General features: G+C 37.1%; 1 protein-coding gene across 3 annotated transcripts; it reads left to right on the forward strand.

Moving 5' to 3' along the window:
* Window positions 1-2065: 2065 nt before the first annotated feature.
* On the forward strand, window positions 2066-18747 carry DIRAS2 (DIRAS family GTPase 2). Of its 3 annotated transcripts, none has more exons than XM_071424745.1 (2): window positions 2066-2272; window positions 14699-18747. In XM_071424745.1, exon 2 carries the CDS (start codon window positions 14738-14740, stop codon window positions 15335-15337), a length of 600 nt encoding a protein of 199 aa, XP_071280846.1. In that variant the 5' UTR covers window positions 2066-2272; window positions 14699-14737; the 3' UTR covers window positions 15338-18747. The 3 variants fall into 3 exon arrangements, with proteins under 3 accessions (XP_071280846.1, XP_071280847.1, XP_071280848.1); XM_071424746.1 differs by lacking the exon at window positions 2066-2272 and adding an exon at window positions 2279-2475; XM_071424747.1 differs by lacking the exon at window positions 2066-2272 and adding an exon at window positions 4097-4120.
* The last annotated feature ends 201 nt before the right edge of the window (window positions 18748-18948 follow it).

Raw genomic sequence — 18948 nt, forward strand, 5'->3', positions numbered from 1 at the left:
TTGAACATTCATCCTGTTAGGGTGCAAGAACCAGATTTCCCAGACTTGTAGTATGAACTCAGTGATTGAAAGCTGTGGCAAGTCAAGACTCAAATTCTACAGATGCTTGCACTCTTTTTAAGGAAAATTGAAAGATGTGTTCACAATAAGGATGCACTTACTGAGGACTGAAATCTGTTAACCTTTGAAAATTATTGAGAAGCCATATTCTTTGTAAATACAAGAGCACTTTGACTTATTAAATAAATGGGTCTGGATTCTGAACCCATGCTACCATGGGCAGAATCAGGAAAAATCATAGACAAAATCCCTGAGCAATATTATAAATGTTATAGCTTGACCGTTGCTGTGTTGCAGTAATTATATAGTTAGACTACAATTTTTAGTTTACAATATAATTTTTTCTTTTTGAGATATTAATCAGCTAAGTCTCCATGCACACAGGATTAAGATATTGCTGAGAAGCTGTGACAAAACCAAAGGCAGGGCTTTGTTGTCAGGCTCTGGGAGCAGGCCTGCAGCACATGGTGTGTTCCACAGCTTGCTGCCTGCCTGGGAGCCTGTGGAAACAGGGCTGAGGATTAATCTGTAATGATTAATTCATTAATCATTAATGAACTGCACATTAATGAAAATTATTTCCTCAGGCCATATTTTGCAGGTCATCATGTATCCTAACACACATAGAGGAGAAACATCATAATTTCTCCCTTCAACAAAAGTGTTAACACAATAAATGAACCTTTCATAAAAGCAATCAAAACAAATCCATTTTTAAAAAACAAATTAAATATATTTTAAATGCCACTGAAGGTGCCATTTAAAAATTATCACACCAGCTGTAAGAAGCTAGCTGCTCAATTGGTCAGTCACAGCAAGCATAAAAACTGAATCTTTTCCTTGCTGCTGTGACAGGTTCTGGGTGTGACCAGCCCTTCACAGGGCAGTGCTCCTCAAGATGGGCATAGAGCCCTTTTATGTCACAACTCAGCTACATGCTGGCAGCTGGCTTAGAAGAGCCATAGTCCCTGCTATCTGCTTATAAAGGTAGCATCTCACAGATCACACAGTATTCTGATCCACAAGGATCCCCAAGTCCAACTCCTAACATACTTGTTGTGGGATTGAACCCACAGTCCTGGTGTTTAAAGCACCGTACTCTAACCAGCTGAGCAGATTGAGGGGTCCATGCACCTTCCCTGGGGATTCACCCAGATTCATAGAGAGACCCTGTACTAATGCTTCCTTTCTGCAGTGACAGTTCAAAGACCTTCAGTGGACCTCACTTTTAGCCTAGAAAGAAAAGTGTTAGAAGCTGCTTTAAAAATAAACATCTGAAGGAGACACTGGATTTTGCATTTGGATTTTTCCACCAAAAAAAATAAAAAAGACAAACCAAAAAAACAAAGCAATCAAAAGAAAACCCAACAAAACACTCCAAAACCCAAAATACCAAAACCAAACTAACAAAAAAGCCCCAAGCAAGCAAACAAACAAACAAAAACCCCACAAATAAGCCTCTACACCATTAAAAGTGGAGAAAACCTCTTAATTTATCTTTGTCTATAAATCTCAGCAGTCCTGTTTTATCCTGACAGTGCTGTCAGGAAATAAAAAAATCTGATTTGTTTCAGACGAGTGAAATTCTGAGGTGCTATGTTGGACAAAAGCTATTTTAAAGGCACGTTTTTCTTTCTACTGGTTTGGTTTTTGGTTTTGTTTTTTGTTTCTGTTTTTGGTTTTTTTTTGGGGGGGGGGGGGGGGGAGGTTAGGGTTTTTTGTGAATAAATATGAGACCTAAGGGATTAAATTTCCAAGTAATAAAAATCAGCACAGCTCCATTGGTCTGAATAGGGCTATGCTGTTTTTTGCCCTGGGGATTAGCCTCACCAAAGGTTTTGTAAGCTTTTTTAACTTAAAGAGACAGGCTTGTTCTCTGTTTCAGAACTGAAAGAAATAGAGAATTGTGAGCTCAGGTTAATGTAATCTACAGCTTTAAATGATAAACTAGAGCGTGTGTTGAGGCTTTAGAGACTAATTGTAAAAATCTACTACATTGGTTGAGAGAACCAGAACATTACAGCTTATGTGTACATCTGCCCACACATACATATATTCCACAATTATTCAGTAGGTGGCAGTTAAAAGCCTAGATGAGCTTTGCAGTCGCCATTTAGGCAGCAGCGCCAGCAGAGGCTGGAGTCAGTGCGCCCGTAAAAGCAGAAGGAGGGAGGCTGCGATCCAGCCCGCAGGAGCGTTACCCAGGACCCAGGTACCGGGGCAGGCGGGAGGGAGGACGGGCAGCAGCCAGCCCTGGGCGCCGGGGCAGGGAAGCTGCGGGCGGCGGAGCTACAGCCCCCCGCTTCAGAGAGGGGCTCCTTTCTGGTGGAGGGAGCCCAGGGCAGAGAGGGAGAAGAGCTGGTGCAATGACAGACAGAAACTGAAGAGCGTTTGAAGCTTTCTGTTCCTACACAGGTAAATTTCTTTCCATTGTTTTTCTACACTATCTTGCACAAAAGGCAAAGCTTTGCATGGAATTTCGAGGTCTTCCTTTTCTTCAGCCAAAATCCACAATGCTCACTCGGGCAGAATTTCCTCTGAAGTCGGTAGAGTTTTGCCTGAGTTACAACTGCAAGATATGCTCTAAGCTAATATCTTATGTAGAGAACATGGCATGCTGTAAACTGAGGCTAGCAAGGAAGTCAGATGCTGGTCATAGACACACTGGCCAGTTAATAATCATTTTTCTGTGTGCTGGGATGCTAGTAATGACCTTTTTTTCAAGCTGACTTTCATTAAAACTCAATGTGCTGAATTTTGCCCTAGTTTATAGAACTGCCACTGCAGTGGCTTAAGGAGAGATTAATTTTTTATTTCTTTGAAATGAAAGCTACATTTTAACTTAACTGATAGAAGAATATAAAAATGTGGGGTCTGAATAAAATAACACAAGGTGTTTCTTTCTCCAAGACGGATACAACTTTGCAGCATCCCACTGACAGGCAGGATTTTTTTCCCAGTAGATTGTCCCTCGTCCAACTGAATGAAAGAAAATAAATCATGAAAGACCATTCTCAAGTGCCTGAGAGCTGCTGAATCAGATTTGATAACACTTTATCCCTTTCTATCTTCCCCATGAAATGTGGGATGCTCTGTATGCTGCACCACTTGGACACAGAAGGGTGAACACAGAATGGAGCAACAAAATTGGATGCATTTTAATTTTAAAGAATTTTCTGAATGTCCTGTTCTTATGAGTACCTAGTGAGAGGACTCATATATGCCTGTTTATAAATGCACACACATACAGTTGTGTAGGCTGTGTACAGCTGTGTACACCCCACTCCTTTTGGGGCAGACAAGGCTGATGAAACTGACTGCTGTTGTATCTTTGCCAAGATTTACAGTTTACCATTATCTAGAATGTTTGCAGGTCTCAACATATTTAACTCTGGCTTTTACAGGGCTATCTTGGCTTGCCCCCCTCCCATTCCCTTTTTTACTTTTCTCACTAATGGACTTCAGTTATGCTCAGGAGCTGCTCTCTGGGGCCAGTCTGTCCTCAATAAACGCAGTAGTACCCAATTCATGCAGAATGGGTTTTGTGCCATTGTTCTGGAGCTATGAAATGTGATATTCCTCCAGGCTTCATGCTCTCTCTCACACCACACGCAGCAAATCTAAGGCTCTTGCATGAAGAACTGTACAAACATGGAACAAGTTCAACCACACAGCTACAAATCCATGGTCCCATGGATATGGAGAAATGAGTGTGATGTGCAGCTATTTATCCTTATTCCTGGTAAGAGAGGAGAATGAATTGGTATAAATGAGCTGTGAATGCACTTAGGCTGGAAGATTTCAAACCATTAGAGCAGCAAGGTTCTTAAATTACATTCTAGTTGAAGTAATACATAGAAAACCTTTTAAATACCTTTTAGTTGTAACTTGATGGAAGGGATTATGTGAAATGGTTGCCTGCAAAGGCAAAGCACTGAATCTGATAATCCAGAAAGTCTCTTCCAGTACTGAATACCATTTTTACTTTTCTCTGGAAGTTGCCTGCACTAAGGAATCCCTTTGCAAGTGAGTGAAGATCTTCGGAAATACAGTTTTCCAGGTATCTCACATCAGTCAGATGAAAGCATATTTCTGCTCTGTGCTGCACTATTTTTTACACCAGCAGACTCACAAGCACTGATGAACCTCAGGCTGAGTAATATCACTTTCTCACAGTGCAGACCAGGGCTCTTAGGAAGTTGATTGGAGTTCAGAAGCTCCTTCTGGCCAAGTGGTCATGATTATATTACACCAGCATTGCAGTCTCTGTAGTGCCAATAAAAATAGTGGGCTGTACATGAACTGATACTGCTGTCCTGAAGTCGTTATTAACACTGTTTCTAGTTTCCTTTGAGGATAACCTGATAACTTTGTTTTCTGGATTTCTTTTGTGCTAACTAACACAGCTGCCCATGTAGAGATCCCAGCATCATGTGTGAAAAATCAGACTTGGACTTTCATTGTGACAGAGTACGTGCTATTGCTCCCAAAACTAGATTTTTAAATAAGTGTGCAATAAATAATATTCTGGTTCAAAGATGCTCCTACAGAAAGACTGCATCCAATTTCATTCATATTCCCTTTTTCTCTCATTATTCAGGTTATAAACTTATATTTTTTCTTTTTTTTTTTAATGGTTTTATTTTCTACATTGATTGCATTCAATTCACAGTGTTCCTCAGTAATTCTTCTGTAATACATAATAAGCTGCATTTGAATATGCCCTCTCCCAAACTTAGTGCGAGTATCAGGACATTTGTACATGTAAGCTGAAACAGTATTCACTGTGGGACATTTTGTTTGGTATCTAGACTGATTCCAAATTTTTATTAATTTCCCCTTAATATTTTAGATTACCATGAATAATTGAGCAATAATCAATATTAAATAGAGGAAGAAAAAATGGCAATTTTGTAAAACATGGATATTAGTAATATAAATTTCCTTTCTAAATTACCAATATCCAAAATGACCAATATCCAAGAGAAAATATTTCTAGAAATTTTCTTTTCCTTTTGGGATTTTAACTTTAAATACAGATGTTTCCAAGTATCAAACAGTTACTTTTGACTGCATTTTTATTGTGACATTAAAATTAAAACATGCATTAAATTATCTTACCTTACTGCTGGAAGAGCAGTGGAAAAGACCACCTGTGTCTATGCAGATGTACATACTAATTGAAGCAGAAAATATTCTCATTTACCTTGTTGAGAAAAGAAATATTGATTAATTTTCAATCACAAAGTATTGATAAAAGAATAATTCTTGAGATAGGTATCAAGGAAAGACAAGAAAATGTGGAAAAGTGTGTGTCAAGTCTGTGACAAATGCACTTTTGACTCACACTGAGGTCAGGAGCACCTCCTCTTGGTGAAATAACTTTAAGTTGAATGTTGATTTTCTCTATCTGAGATTAAAATTAGTGTCTCTGGCTATGCATGTCTACAATATGCTATGGCAGGAAAATCCAGTCAGCATCAGCCTGACTGCAGATAATGAAATTGGTTTTAGCTGAATCTGAAAAGGATTCTCAAAACTGAAGATACGTCAGCCTTTCAGTTTCCTCATTCAAAATATGTATATATTAAAGAAACCATATGAAAAGGGCAAATCCATTCGTGGACTGGATTTTGTTGTTTCATTTCCAAAATGCCCAGTAGTTCTTATAATTAATCTGAAGCTAAGAAAAGAACACTTGCCCTTCTTTTATTTTTACTTGTTTATTTTTTATATTCTTCCCTGAAAATTTAGCTGACAAATTTTATCTCTTCTGAAAGAGTTAATTATTTAAATAATCAAATATTAGCTACTATCAGTAACTAAAGTATTGTAGTTAACCCAAATAAATAACATTACCACTTTCCCAGTCTGTACATGTAAAGCTTATAGTGTGTTACTCAGTATGTTTTTATCTTCAAAATATAATTTTTATAAAATTTTTTGATACTACAAGGAAAAGAAACATGCATCTAGAAAAAAATTCTATTAAGGCTAAACCTACTTGTCTTATTTCAGAATTGAAAGTAGTGCAAGTTGGAGTGCTGAACATTTATAAACAATCAGAAAGGTGGTATTACTATATTGTAGTCCACAGTTATAATTTAATTGTTAGTCTTCAAAATATTCAGATTTGCAGAAAAATTTCAGTAGAAGAACAGGCTGCTTAGTAGGGTCTGGAAACATATCAACGACTGTATTACATTGTTTAATTAATTATCAGGGATCATTTTGGGTCCTGAAACCCACTGCATTAACCTGTTCCCAAGTTATTCGCCAACAAGCTAGTGGCAAAATGTTCTGTTTAAGCCATTGCTTTGAATGGAATACTATTTGGGTGTGAAATCAGAAATATTCCAGTGGTCAGGATAGCAATCTAGCTATCCTTCCAAGACAGACAAGGAAAATTAATGCCAGGAGTTATGTCATAAAAAGATACTTAACCTTTAATAATTTTGCTTCTATAGAAGATTTACATAAGTAGTCTCAAATTACATTAACATTATGGAATTGAGAACTACAATAAAAGGCAAAATGTCCACCAGTCTTCAGTGTTTCCTCTGATGAATGGAAAATAGTCTTCCATGAATTTACAATTCTTCTGTGTAAATATACATATTTATACAGAAATAGCTTTTGGTCAACGCTGGGATTTTTATTTCACAATACTGAGATCCATAAGTCAGAACCTATTTTTTTTTGAGTGTACAGCTGGAGAAGCAGAAGTTCACGAAACATGTAAAGCCGTTGCTCAATACCAAAAATGATTCTACTATTAGAAACCAGAGGGGCTGAAAAGTCATACTGAGTCTCTGATCCTGCATTTGCAGGTGTGATAAATTCTGGTTTCTAATCATACTGCTCTGTCCAATGGCATTATGTCTTACTTGTTGAAAGGCACACATATGATGTTTTAGTTATCTTTCCATCTTTCCTTCATTAAGTTAAATCAATTGAAAACTGAGGAAAAACTACTGTATTTGGTTAATTAATTTGGGGAAAGAAACTTTAAAAAAAGCACTTTCAAAGGGAGCTAAATAGAATTCTGTTTTTTTGACATTTTTGTTTCTATGTGTGCATTAATGACTACCTAACTACACATATGGAAAGTCTTCTGAGAAATTTGTTTCTGAGTTTTGATGATAAGCACTTAGAGATTAAGACACTGGTCAACCTAAATACTCAAGTAGATAAATCAAGAAAGTATCTGGCATGCCTAAAGCAAAGCCTGAATTTAGACAGGAACTCTCATGAAATTCTCCCTTTTAAATTTTAAGATTAACCAAGCCACTAAATAGGAAGTAACAACCGACAGGACACCTATGCACCCTGGATAATCTTAGAATAATATTTCTGGTTCTGCACAAAAGTGAGGGTTTTTTTAATGTGGTAAATGTATTCACCTGTCCATCCTGGATAAATTTAGCATAATATTTCTGATGCTAATTGAAAGTAAGGTTTTTTGGGTTTTTTGTTGTTGTTTTTGTTTGTTTTTGTTTTTGTTTTTTTCACACAGTAACTGTGTTCAATGATGCTGAATCTTGTTTTACAGTAATGGTTCATTAGTACATATCTGTTGCAAAAGAGTTAGTTCTGGGTAACAGAGCTCTTAGGCAACAGCAGAGCAAACAATTTCAGTGTGTCCCTATGTGTAGAGCTCTTTGTTGGATCAGGTCCAGCACCTTCTTCATTTTCTGCACATGAACCCTCATCAGGGAAGGGAATCAACAGATCCTACTGCGTCATTCATTCTTCTGCCACCAGTCCTGCTGTCTTCGACGAGCAATGCCACTTTAGTAAAGCCCAATTCCAAAAATCCATGCTATCTGTTGTTCCTACAGGAAACATTGTCTATTTGTCTCTACCCTTTCTTTTTTCCAGTTCTTTCCTGCCTAGCAAAACTATTTCTGCCACAACATCTGCTAGCCATATGTTAGCCAAAGAACAAGTAAAGATTTTCATACAGTCACAACTGTGCATGGGGGATTTCTTTCTTTTACCAAGGGTTTCATAATTTCTTTCTTTTACCAAGGGTTTAATAATTTCTTTCTTTTACCAAGGGTTTCAAGTTTTGAAAAGGCATTTTTGTGGGAATGAGATTTTCAACATAAGTGTGATGACTACAGGACAGCACAGAGGCTGGCTTCTACCTCCTTTACATACAGCTGCTCTTAAGACAATAGTCTCATGTAAATACAGAAAAAAAATGCAAAAATATTTGTCTGAAAGCCTCCTATCCTTTCTATTTCTCTTCTGTGTAAGGCCAGGATATTGAAGGGAACCCGCAAAACCTCTTAGGGAACTCTCAGAAAGACTTTGTGATGTTAATTTCAGTTTAAGAACTCTAAATTATTAATTTTCCATGCAAATTGAAATGTTTTCAACATTGTAGAGAACCTAACTCTAAAATGAAATCTGTTTTGGTTTAAACAAATTGAATTTTTAGTTTGAATTTTTGTTTTCTATGAATACATTGAATAATAAAAATGTCTGATTTTATTCCTTACTTTCAGATAATCAAGCAAATTTCACAATAAGGACAATGTGTCAGATAAAATCAGCAGGTTTCTGACAGTACTTTTTTTGTGAAGAAGATGCCATTTTTCTAAGGAAATCTCTCTGGTCATCTTTCTATAGCTGAAAAGAATTGCTATAAATGCTTTTCTCTCCAACTGTTGTTGAGAACAACATAAATAAAAAGTGCTACTGCATTTATGCAGTGAAAAAAAAAATCATGATTTAGACTAGCTGATCATCAAAGAGCAGACTTTCAAAGAACATTTTGTTTCACATGAGAATAAAAAAGTTCTTTCCCTATGGATTAGAACCTCATGTTGTAGGAAAAAGTTTTTTTAACAGTTATCATTTGGTCTCCAAATGTGTCCAACTTACCCTTGACTTGAGAAGACCAAATAATACACGTGAAGGAATAGAATGAAAAACCAAGTCTGATATTAACAGATGAAGGCACTGGAAGTAGGAAAGTCCCCATTCTTAAAGTGCATATTCATTAGCAGATATGGTGAAAATACTCCCTGAGAAATGTCTCTTTATATGCACAGCAAGAAAAAGATCCTTGCAAGCTCTTTTCCTCTTTCATATAAATAATGTGACATTTTTCACCTTTGATATTGGGAAATGGACATTGATCTTACAGTCCTGCTGCAATCCATCTTATCTATAGCTAGATCCTTCACCTTGCACCTCATATCTTTGTGTCATGGTGTCATCCCTGGTTAGCCTCATGGACTGTTAATTTAAACTGAGGCAAGATTTTGAACTAAATGTATTGCCTGTACTTTATTGGTTTTTCACAATAACAATGACAATATAAACAGAGACATAGCCTTAGAGCTTAAAGAAAAAGAAAAAAAATACATGACTGACATGAAATGGTTTTACTTGAGGAAAAAAAAAAATCAGGAAATTAATACACAGCATCTGACAACTGCTGAATTTCATATCAGACTGGCATCTCAGTAGGACATCGTAAGACCTAAAGAAACTAGATCAGTTAAGATGTAATCAAAGCCTCTGACTCCAGAAAGCGAAGGCAACATCACACTGTTTTTTAAAATGAATGCAACACTAAAAGATATAATCTAGTTAAAAAAAAATCAACTAAACTTACAATTTGTGACATTTTGTGGTAGTCTAACAATGCAAACATGGTGAAAATCTTTTGCAACAAAACCCAAGACTGGAAACATTGGAGATAGGTTGATTTATTTTCTGTGCTTATTTTCAAGCATAAACTGAAAGAGTTCACCAGCTGCGAGTTCTAATCTCATATTGCTCTAAAAGTACTCAAGTAGATTAGTTTTCAGAAGTTATTTTTCAGGCTTTCTATAGCTTTTGGCTGTTATTGCATATGCTGTATAGCCTAAATATCCACATGGCAGGCAAGTCATAAGTATATTTGACAAAAAAGTTAGACTATAAAAAATCCAATTAAAGATTACAGAGAGCTGTGGAGGTGCAGTGGCTAAGTAAAGGATCAGTATAAATGATTTCTTAAAAGCTAATATACTCACATGTAATTAATTAAACAGCCAATGAACGTTAGGAGTTTAAACTATGAAGAGCATAATCTGTAACATGAGTTACTTTATTTAGACATTTAAAATACATATTTTTAATAATAAAATGCACTATATAATTAAATAAGTCAGTTTATGTCATAATTACTCAGACCTTGGACTGTTTCCTTCTGTCAGAAAAACATTTCAATTCTTTCACCTGGCATATCAGAAATATCTAGGGAAAGCATGCAGACTAACATAAAGGTCTGTGGCTAAGTTGGAACTGGAGGCAGTGGTTAAATATGTTGCCCCAGTGAATAGGCCATCAAGCTCACCTGCAGCAGCTGAACTAGAGCAGTTCCAGCTTTGTGCTGGCGAAGTATCTGCAGGAAACATAGCTAAGTCAGCAGAGGTACAGACTCACTGTTTTGTGAGACTCATTGCTGACCTTTGTAGTCAGACAATTCAAAATGAATGGTATGAATGTATGTTATGAAAATGGCTTTGGCTTTTCAAATAAGTGTAGTGTTGATAAACTGACACTTTAGAGATAGGTTTTCACTGTTGTAGTTTGTGAAAGCAGAAAAGGCAGCAAATGAGGCTTCATTACAGAATAAATCCATTCTAACATGTAAAAAGCAAATATTTTTTTCTGTGCAGATTATGAAAGACTGGTTTTCTGAATCACAAATGATCTTGTACAGAAAAATCAGACTTTAAAATTAATTTTTCCATACCTTCACTGGCCATAATACCACAAGCTGATTAAATAATGCCATACTTTATTTTGTCCTCCTGTGTGTTTCAGTTAACACATTTGAAGACAAAGAAACATCAGTAAGGTAAGAGGGTGGTATGAAAAGCATTAACAAATGAACACTTGTGCGCAAGTCCAACCATTCATATTGAATGCTTGTCCCTGCAGGAGATTCCGTGAGCAGAGCCACATAGAGAACACAAAAAAAATTATAAACAACATTTGGGGAATTCTTTCTGTGTGTGATCATAAAGACTTGTGTGAGCTTTTTTTTTGAGAGGGGGGGTTGTATTTTTTTTTTAGTTCCTGAGCACGAAAAATATATAAAAATCTGTAGTTTTTATTTTGGCAAAACTGAGGATCTTCAGGACTCACAGACCAAACACTTACTGAGGTTACTGCTCCTTTGCAGTCACCCTGGCTGGGGAGGAGTGGCTCTGTAGAGAAGGTCCTGGTGCTTCGGTCATGGTCATGGTCCTGGTGATGGTCACAGTGATGCTCGGCAGTGGCCCGGCGGCAGCAAATCCCCCTGCGCCTGTCTGTATGCACAGGAGCAGGGCCAGCCGGCCGAGGCAGGTGACAATCCCCCCTGCCCAGCGCTCACGGGACAGCAGCAATGCCGCCTGTCCGGTTCGGGCACCCCCAGCCGGGAAAGAGCCGAGAAACTGCAGCAAGGGCAGGTGGGGCACCGAGGGGTCCGGGGCTGGGCGCTGTCCTGCCCTGCAGGCTCAGGGACCAGGGCCAGCTCAGCCCGGGGAAGGCAAAGTTCAAGGGACAGCAAAGCACAGCCCTCGACACCTACAGAAAAGCCATCAAAAAGGTGGAGTTGCACTCTTCACAACAGTAGATGCTGGGAGGAGAGACAACAGGTATGGCTTGAGAGAGTACCTTAGATTAGGAATAAGAGGGAAAAAATCATCCTGATGGTAATTTTGCATCAGAGTTTGTTTCCCAGAGAGACTGTGGGAAAGATTGGGGATTTTCACATCTGTACAGGATAGACAACCTTTTCCAGTGTCATGGCTGACCCAGCTGTGATAAGCAGTCTGGACCAGAAACTACTCAGGTCTCTGCCAGCTGGAATTATCCTTTGATACTATGGCAATCTCTGAAGAATATCTACAAAATCTCCCTACACATTAGATCTGCTATTCTTACCACTGTGAAGTTTTCCTATTGTCTAATGTGAATTTGTTCTACAATGCAAGCACATAGCCTCTTTTTTTTTTCACTACACTCTTCGTCTTTGCAACAACTTGCTATGTTTTGAAGATTGTTACCATGCTATTTCAGGATGTCTTAGAACTTTACTGTATGCTTAATACTTCAGACCATTAAGTGCCCCACTTAAATTTGTTCTATTTATTGGGCTACTGGATGTGTCAGTTTTCTTGGAGATTTCTGAGTATTTTTAGAGTATACAGCAGGAGTACAGTCAGCTAGCTTTTAAAATTGTATTTTTCTAGTCCACATTTCACTGATTTTCTTAGTAAAAGTTTTCACAGTGCATTTTTTCTCCTAGCGCTGTAGCTCCTAGGCTACGTGTAATATGACTGTGCAATGCTTAAGCTGCTTCTGAAGTGGAATTTGCAGATATTGCTCTCTTGCCTTTTTACTTACAAGAAATTATTAAACTATAATTCTTATGGTAACTCATTCTGTGCAGACATCCACAACTGTAAGCTCTAAGACTGTTCCAAATTTGCATGTCTGCCATTCTTACATACAGATTTATTCTCAGTGGAACAGCATTATGCTAGCTTCTTCTCCTCATTTTTTTTTCCAGCTATGTTTTTTCCTTTCATTTTAACATAATGAGCTGCTCACTCATTTTATTTGTTCCTCAGAGGGTTTTGCATCTTCCATAAACACATACATGAGCATTTTTTCTGAGGCTACCTTTTCTTTCCATTCCTTCAATACTGCTGTCAGAAAAACAATTTTGCTTCAGTGCCTCAGGATGAACACTCTTATTTATCAATCTTTCCTATATTTATACAAGCCTCTCAGAGTGACAGTGAATGTAGCACAGGAGAGATTGAAGGGGTGAAGCTGCCTTCTGCCTGAAGCCAGGCTGGGTAGACAGAGCTGTGGCAGCTCTGCACTTTGCCTCAGGATCAGCATCCCCAGTAGCACTGGTTATTCTGCCTATGGTATGGCAGATGAGGAAGTACAACTCCTTCATCCAACAAATTATGTAAGGACAGATGTTTTCAGCTTACTCAGACATTAAAATTAGGACACTATAGGATGCCCTGTAAAAGAAAGATAACTACATCAGGATACGCTTGAACAACAAACTGAAGATATTAGTGCAGCATGCATTGCCGTAGCTTAAGCCTAACTGGCATAATGAGTAACTGCATCAAAATGCAGAAACAGAAAATTTGGCATGAGCTTGCAACAAGAATAAGGGCATGGAAAGTCCACTAAGATCCACACCTCTAAACCATCAGTATTGTCTTGCTGCTAGACAGGTAAAAGGTAACTTAAAATCACCCCCTGCAATGCAGTGACTCCTTCTGCTGCATTGAAGAAATAGCTTGAAGGCTTGCTTTCAAAAGGGAAGAAATTCTTTGGGTTGCTCTAGATTTATTGCTGCCCAAGCAAAATTACAACAGGCAAATTTAATCACTTGGTGCCATTAAGACACTTGGGCAAAATTCCCTATAAAGCCTGCCCATTTTCTTCAGAACAAATACAGATGCAGCAAATTTTGCATTTTTTTCCATAAGTACCCCTTATATATAACAGTTTGGTCTGAAGAGTCACAATACCCTATGCTTTCTTTAATTTTTAGGGTTCATTTTTAAAGTGTTTATTTGCTTAAATCTTACTAAATATACAAAGACTATGTGTACTGATATGCTATGTACACATTGAGCTGCTACTGATGGGAGGACAAATTAATCTTCAATTTATTTAAATGAATTCTAAAACATCTACAGCTTGTAAACATGTGAATATTTTACCATTTCTCTTATTTAAAAATTACTTCCATATTTGTGGTCCGAATATACTCAGATGGATTTTGTCAAGGGCAACTGACTGCAGGAATCACAGAATTTTGTGACCTTTGACATATGCCCTTGCCAACCTTAGCAATACAAGCCACTAAAAATGTTACGAATATGTCTGCAGAGCCTCTCTGATAAGTATAGCTAGTCTAGTGTCAAATATCATCTACTGCAAGATAAATATTGGAATAAAGAGAGAGACTGAATGTGAGCAATCTGAGTTTATCAAAATGTGCTCTTTGACCTGAAATGCCAGTGGCAAAACACACTGAAGTGGGACACGTGCTCCCATGGAGTTAAAAACAAAGGTCAATAAGTGCTGTTGCTGAATAATCCACAAATACATCTTAGTTGTCATTTAGAACTGTAGTCTAGTCATAGTGGGAATAAATTCCTTAGCTATTGAAAAGCTGGAATATTCAGAGTAATTGACTGTCATACAGTGATCAGTTTTGACTATTATTTTAGATCTATTTAAGATATAGAAGGATAATTCCCTTTCTACAATTTGTTCAAGTCAAGGCCATGTAGAAATTCCCAGATGCAACTTTTTAGTCATGTTAATATTAGTACAGTAGGAAGAATACTGAAGCACATAATGTTAATTAAAAATCAACCATGAAGCAACAAAGATGGTATTTTGCCACCAGTCCAGACTGGATTGCAAACCCTAATTTACAACTGAATTAAATAATTCTGTAACCCCTTGCAAGACTTATTAAATTAGTACAACTGCCATCACTTACATTACATTTATTTCTCTTACTGGGAAAGACATCACAGCATGCACTCCACACTTGTAGTAATGTCTCTCTCCTTGTTTTTGTTGTTTTCTCTCCTAGGTTTTCCCCCCTAGCTGAGCAAGTGGCACAGAGAGAAACATGCCTGAGCAAAGCAACGATTATAGGGTAGTTGTGTTTGGAGCTGGAGGAGTGGGAAAAAGTTCTTTGGTCTTGAGATTTGTGAAGGGCACTTTCAGAGAGAGCTACATCCCTACCATTGAAGACACCTATCGGCAGGTGATCAGCTGTGATAAGAGCATATGCACTTTGCAGATAACTGACACTACCGGGAGCCATCAATTTCCAGCCATGCAGCGTCTCTCTATTTCTAAGGGACATGCTTTTATTTTGGTTTACTCTATCACCAGCCGACAGTCCTTGGAGGAGCTCAAGCCAATCTACGAGCAAATATGTCAGATTAAAGGAGACATAGAAAGCATTCCAATAATGCTGGTGGGGAACAAAAATGATGAGAACCAAAATCGAGAGGTAGAAAGCAGTGAAGGAGAAGCCATGGCTAAGAAGTGGAAATGTGCCTTCATGGAGACCTCTGCCAAGACGAACCACAATGTGAAAGAGTTATTCCAAGAATTGCTAAACCTGGAGAAACGCAGGACTGTGAGTTTGCAAATTGATGGCAAAAAAAGCAAGCAGCAGAAAAGGAAGGAGAAGCTGAAAGGAAAATGTGTGGTGATGTGAAATTGCATTTTCAGGAATCAGCTGTGAAGTCTCATCTGACAATACGCATGTAAACCCATAGACAGCAAACAACCATGCAAGACCCTATTTATTAGTATCTGTTTTAAAAGAAATACTTGGAAATTGAAGAAATAAGGTACTGTAATTGCTTTGAAAAAAATGGAAAAATAAAAATATGTGTAGTCTCACAATCAATTAAAGCATAACAGGAAGAAAACAAAAGATGTCCTGGAATACCTTATTTTGTAATTTACAAAAAAGAATTGTCATCATTCACATAATATGAAAGATTGGAAAAACAACTTAATATTACCTGCATTTGCATATAATTGCAAGAGAAAACAATGTGTAATATCAGAAGAAAAACAAAGAAGTGGTAGTAAAGAAACCTAGAACATACAAATACATGCTGGTGGTGTTAAACATTTCCTTAAAGAATGCTGTGGATGAAAAATTCTATGCCATTTTAATTACTAACTGGTAGGAGAGTGTGCATAAGACAGTCTTGGATCACCTGAATAAATGAACTGTTGCACAGTAAAAGGAAGCATGGGGATAGCAGTGAAAAGGGACAGATATTGTCTCTATGCCCCCAGCATGATACTTCTTTCTAGTATGATGCAGTGTTTTAACTGAAGATTGTGGAAAAGCCAAGTCCTGTAAGTTGGAGATCATCTTTTCTGGGCTCATTGTTTCAAGGACGACCTGAGTTTTTATCCTAAATATATTTCAGAAGAACAAACATTTATTTGTGGAGAATGCCAGATGGAATGGTGTATGTATAAAACCAGAAAGCTTCCCCAGGGAGAACTGACTGGGTAGTTGCCTACAAAAGGCTCTGTGGGAGAGACTCAGTTCTAATGCTGCTGCCAGTTAGATGAACACATGGTGTGGTTAGTGAATGAATGCAATGTCTTTTGAACTGGTGGTACCCTTGGAGTGGGGTTGGCATAATACACAAATTATCATATTAGCTGACTGATACTTCTTTACATTACTATATTCCAGCTAGAAGCGTTTATGCTCATGCCCTACGAGGTCTATTGCCTTTATATTGTCAGAAATATTTTATATTTGCCATTTAAACTACTGATTTGAACTGCTGTGACTATAGAACCAAATATATATCTGAAGTTAGTGACCACAAGAGTCTCTAAAATGGGGGTTTTTGGGATGAGCACTACAGGATCTGGAATATTCTGCAGTCAGAATGGAGTTATAATGCAATACAAAGTTCAGAATAGAAAACACATTATTTAAACATCCAGTCAGGGGAAAATGCTCTTCTCAAAACCTTTGAAAGGGAAGAAAAAATTGCGAGCTTTCCTGGATGTCTGTCCAAAGCTTTTTAAAAAACTAATATGAATGACTGAAGTATGTATCCTAGTGATGACAAAGGCCATCTATGATAAAATAAGCACATACAATTTTTAAATGACACATTAAAATTGTATAAGTCTCAATTTGTACCTTAGGAACTGCTTTGAACCAATAAAAAGAGCCTACCATATTTTTTAGTAAATGTTTATGTCAAGAAACATGGGAAAATTAAGTCGAGTACTAATATTATTAGCCTGCATGCTAGTGCATTATAAATATTTTCCAGGGGATGTTCAAATGCAGTGTTTGCATTAAAATTTGCTACCTTGTTCCTTTTGAAGTTATTGCTTGCTTATCTTCCACTTTTCTAGCAAATGTGCAGATATTTCAGAGGTAGAGTAATAGCATACAAAAGAATTGCTACTAGTGCTGTCTAGAGAGGAGCACAACTTCTGTCATGCAGTCAGAAGAAGTGCTGGCACCTGTAGAATTGAATGTGAAACTCCTACTGATTTCAAAGAGACAAATTTTTTTTTTTTGCTGTTTATTTTATTGCATTAAGAAGAGAAAACTGGAAAGAGCATGGAAAAATTAATGCTCTTCATTAACAGTAAATTCCAGGCTCTTACAAAACACCCTTTCTCCATAAATCTCAGAGCATTTTGCAAAAATGACATCATTTCCTTAACTTCTCAGGTGGTGAAAGTGAGGCACAGAGAGAGGAAACAACTGCACATAGATTGTCCAGCAGGATAGTGACAGACCCAGGAACAAAAGCAGATCTCCTCTGTCACAGTCCCGTGCTCATTCTGTGTTTTGTCAGACTGTCTCTTCACATTCTTAAATAGTTCCTGAAACACATAAAGAAGCCTGGTTTGACCTATACAGCCAAGTGCATCTTTCTTGATAGTCTGTCAATAGATCAAAAAATATTTCCACATCAGGGATACAAAACACTTAAAAGCACTATGTTTAGTAAGACTTTTATAAATGTTTATACATTTACTCTTTTTAAAAAAAATTGCTGATGATGCTCAATATCACAGCAATGGATTCCATGGATGAAGCTGTAAAATCAGAAAAATTATCAATGTTAAGGCATAATGGGTCACATACAGAGGTCAAAAGCCCTCAGATGCTAACACGCCGGTGCCAAAGGTCATCATGTGTGGCACATGCCTTAGCAGCCAGCATAGAATTATGACAGAATCTCAAAGAGAAAAATAAAAACTATATATAGAACCTTTTAACATTATTGCTTGAACTGGAGGAATTATTTACATAGTAAAATATCTTGCAGAAGTACAGTATAGGGGATCTAAATTACTTAAAATGTACTGACTGCAAAGATATTACAGGCTGAAATTTAGCCCTGGACTTTTTTTTTTGAATGTGCCTCATAGCAAGAATAGAATAATTGTATAGCAAAGATGGAAATAAAACAAGTACCTGCCAATGTTTAGGCTTGAGGACCATATTCCTTTAGTTCCCAGCTGACTCCTCACCTGCTATGTAATAAGCCATGAAGTATTTCATGGACTTGCATGTATCAAAGCAAGGCCAGAACAGAAGCAATATTACTCAAGGACCACAGACTCAAAAGAGAGCATATTTTATACCCTTGCATTGCCATCCTTGTTTCTACTATTAGATTTTACATATCTTGCATATGTGTGAGCTGGTTTAAAATGTTTGTTTTGCTATTACAAATCAAATTATTTTTTTTAATATGGAAAAAATAAGGTAGAACAAGAAAATGTACAGCTTTATTACATTTTGTGTTTTATTTGGGAATGTGGTATGACTATAGTAGCCTGTTTAAAATGTTTATGCAAAATATTTAAAACGTGTAAGTTCTACAGTGAATTTTAGCACCCAGAAAACACAATCTAGCCAAAACAGATCTTTAAAATGCATGACTTTTATATGTAGATATGACATATTAGGCTATGTTCTTGTCATGAAAATGTGTTGTTGCAATTTCTTTAGCAAATATTTTGTTTCAAAACTGAGTAAGTCATTTGTGTCTACTAGTTTCCATGTTTGTGGTGATCTAAATATTCAAAATAAAGTTTTAAATCTTAACACAAGTTTGGAAGAAGTCTTGTTGTTGCCTGCATTTGTTTGATTCATATTATATATTTTTTGAAATTGCAAAGGCAATTCTCTAAATCAAAACAGACTCTAACATGCTAGGACATGCTAACATGTCCCAAAATCTTCAGCTATACAAATCAGTTCTGAGAGAACTAGAGCAGTATTACCTTACCTAATACTACTTCTATTATACT

This window comes from Agelaius tricolor, unplaced genomic scaffold (genome assembly GCF_023055355.1).
Source record: "Agelaius tricolor isolate 1412-34295 unplaced genomic scaffold, bAgeTri1.0.p SCAF_4, whole genome shotgun sequence".
NCBI classification, from domain to species: domain Eukaryota; kingdom Metazoa; phylum Chordata; class Aves; order Passeriformes; family Icteridae; genus Agelaius; species Agelaius tricolor.

Bases quoted from the DNA above. Each gene is read 5' to 3' on its own strand.
- DIRAS2 (XM_071424745.1), top strand. From the start codon at position 14,738: ATGCCTGAGCAAAGCAACGATTATAGGGTAGTTGTGTTTGGAGCTGGA.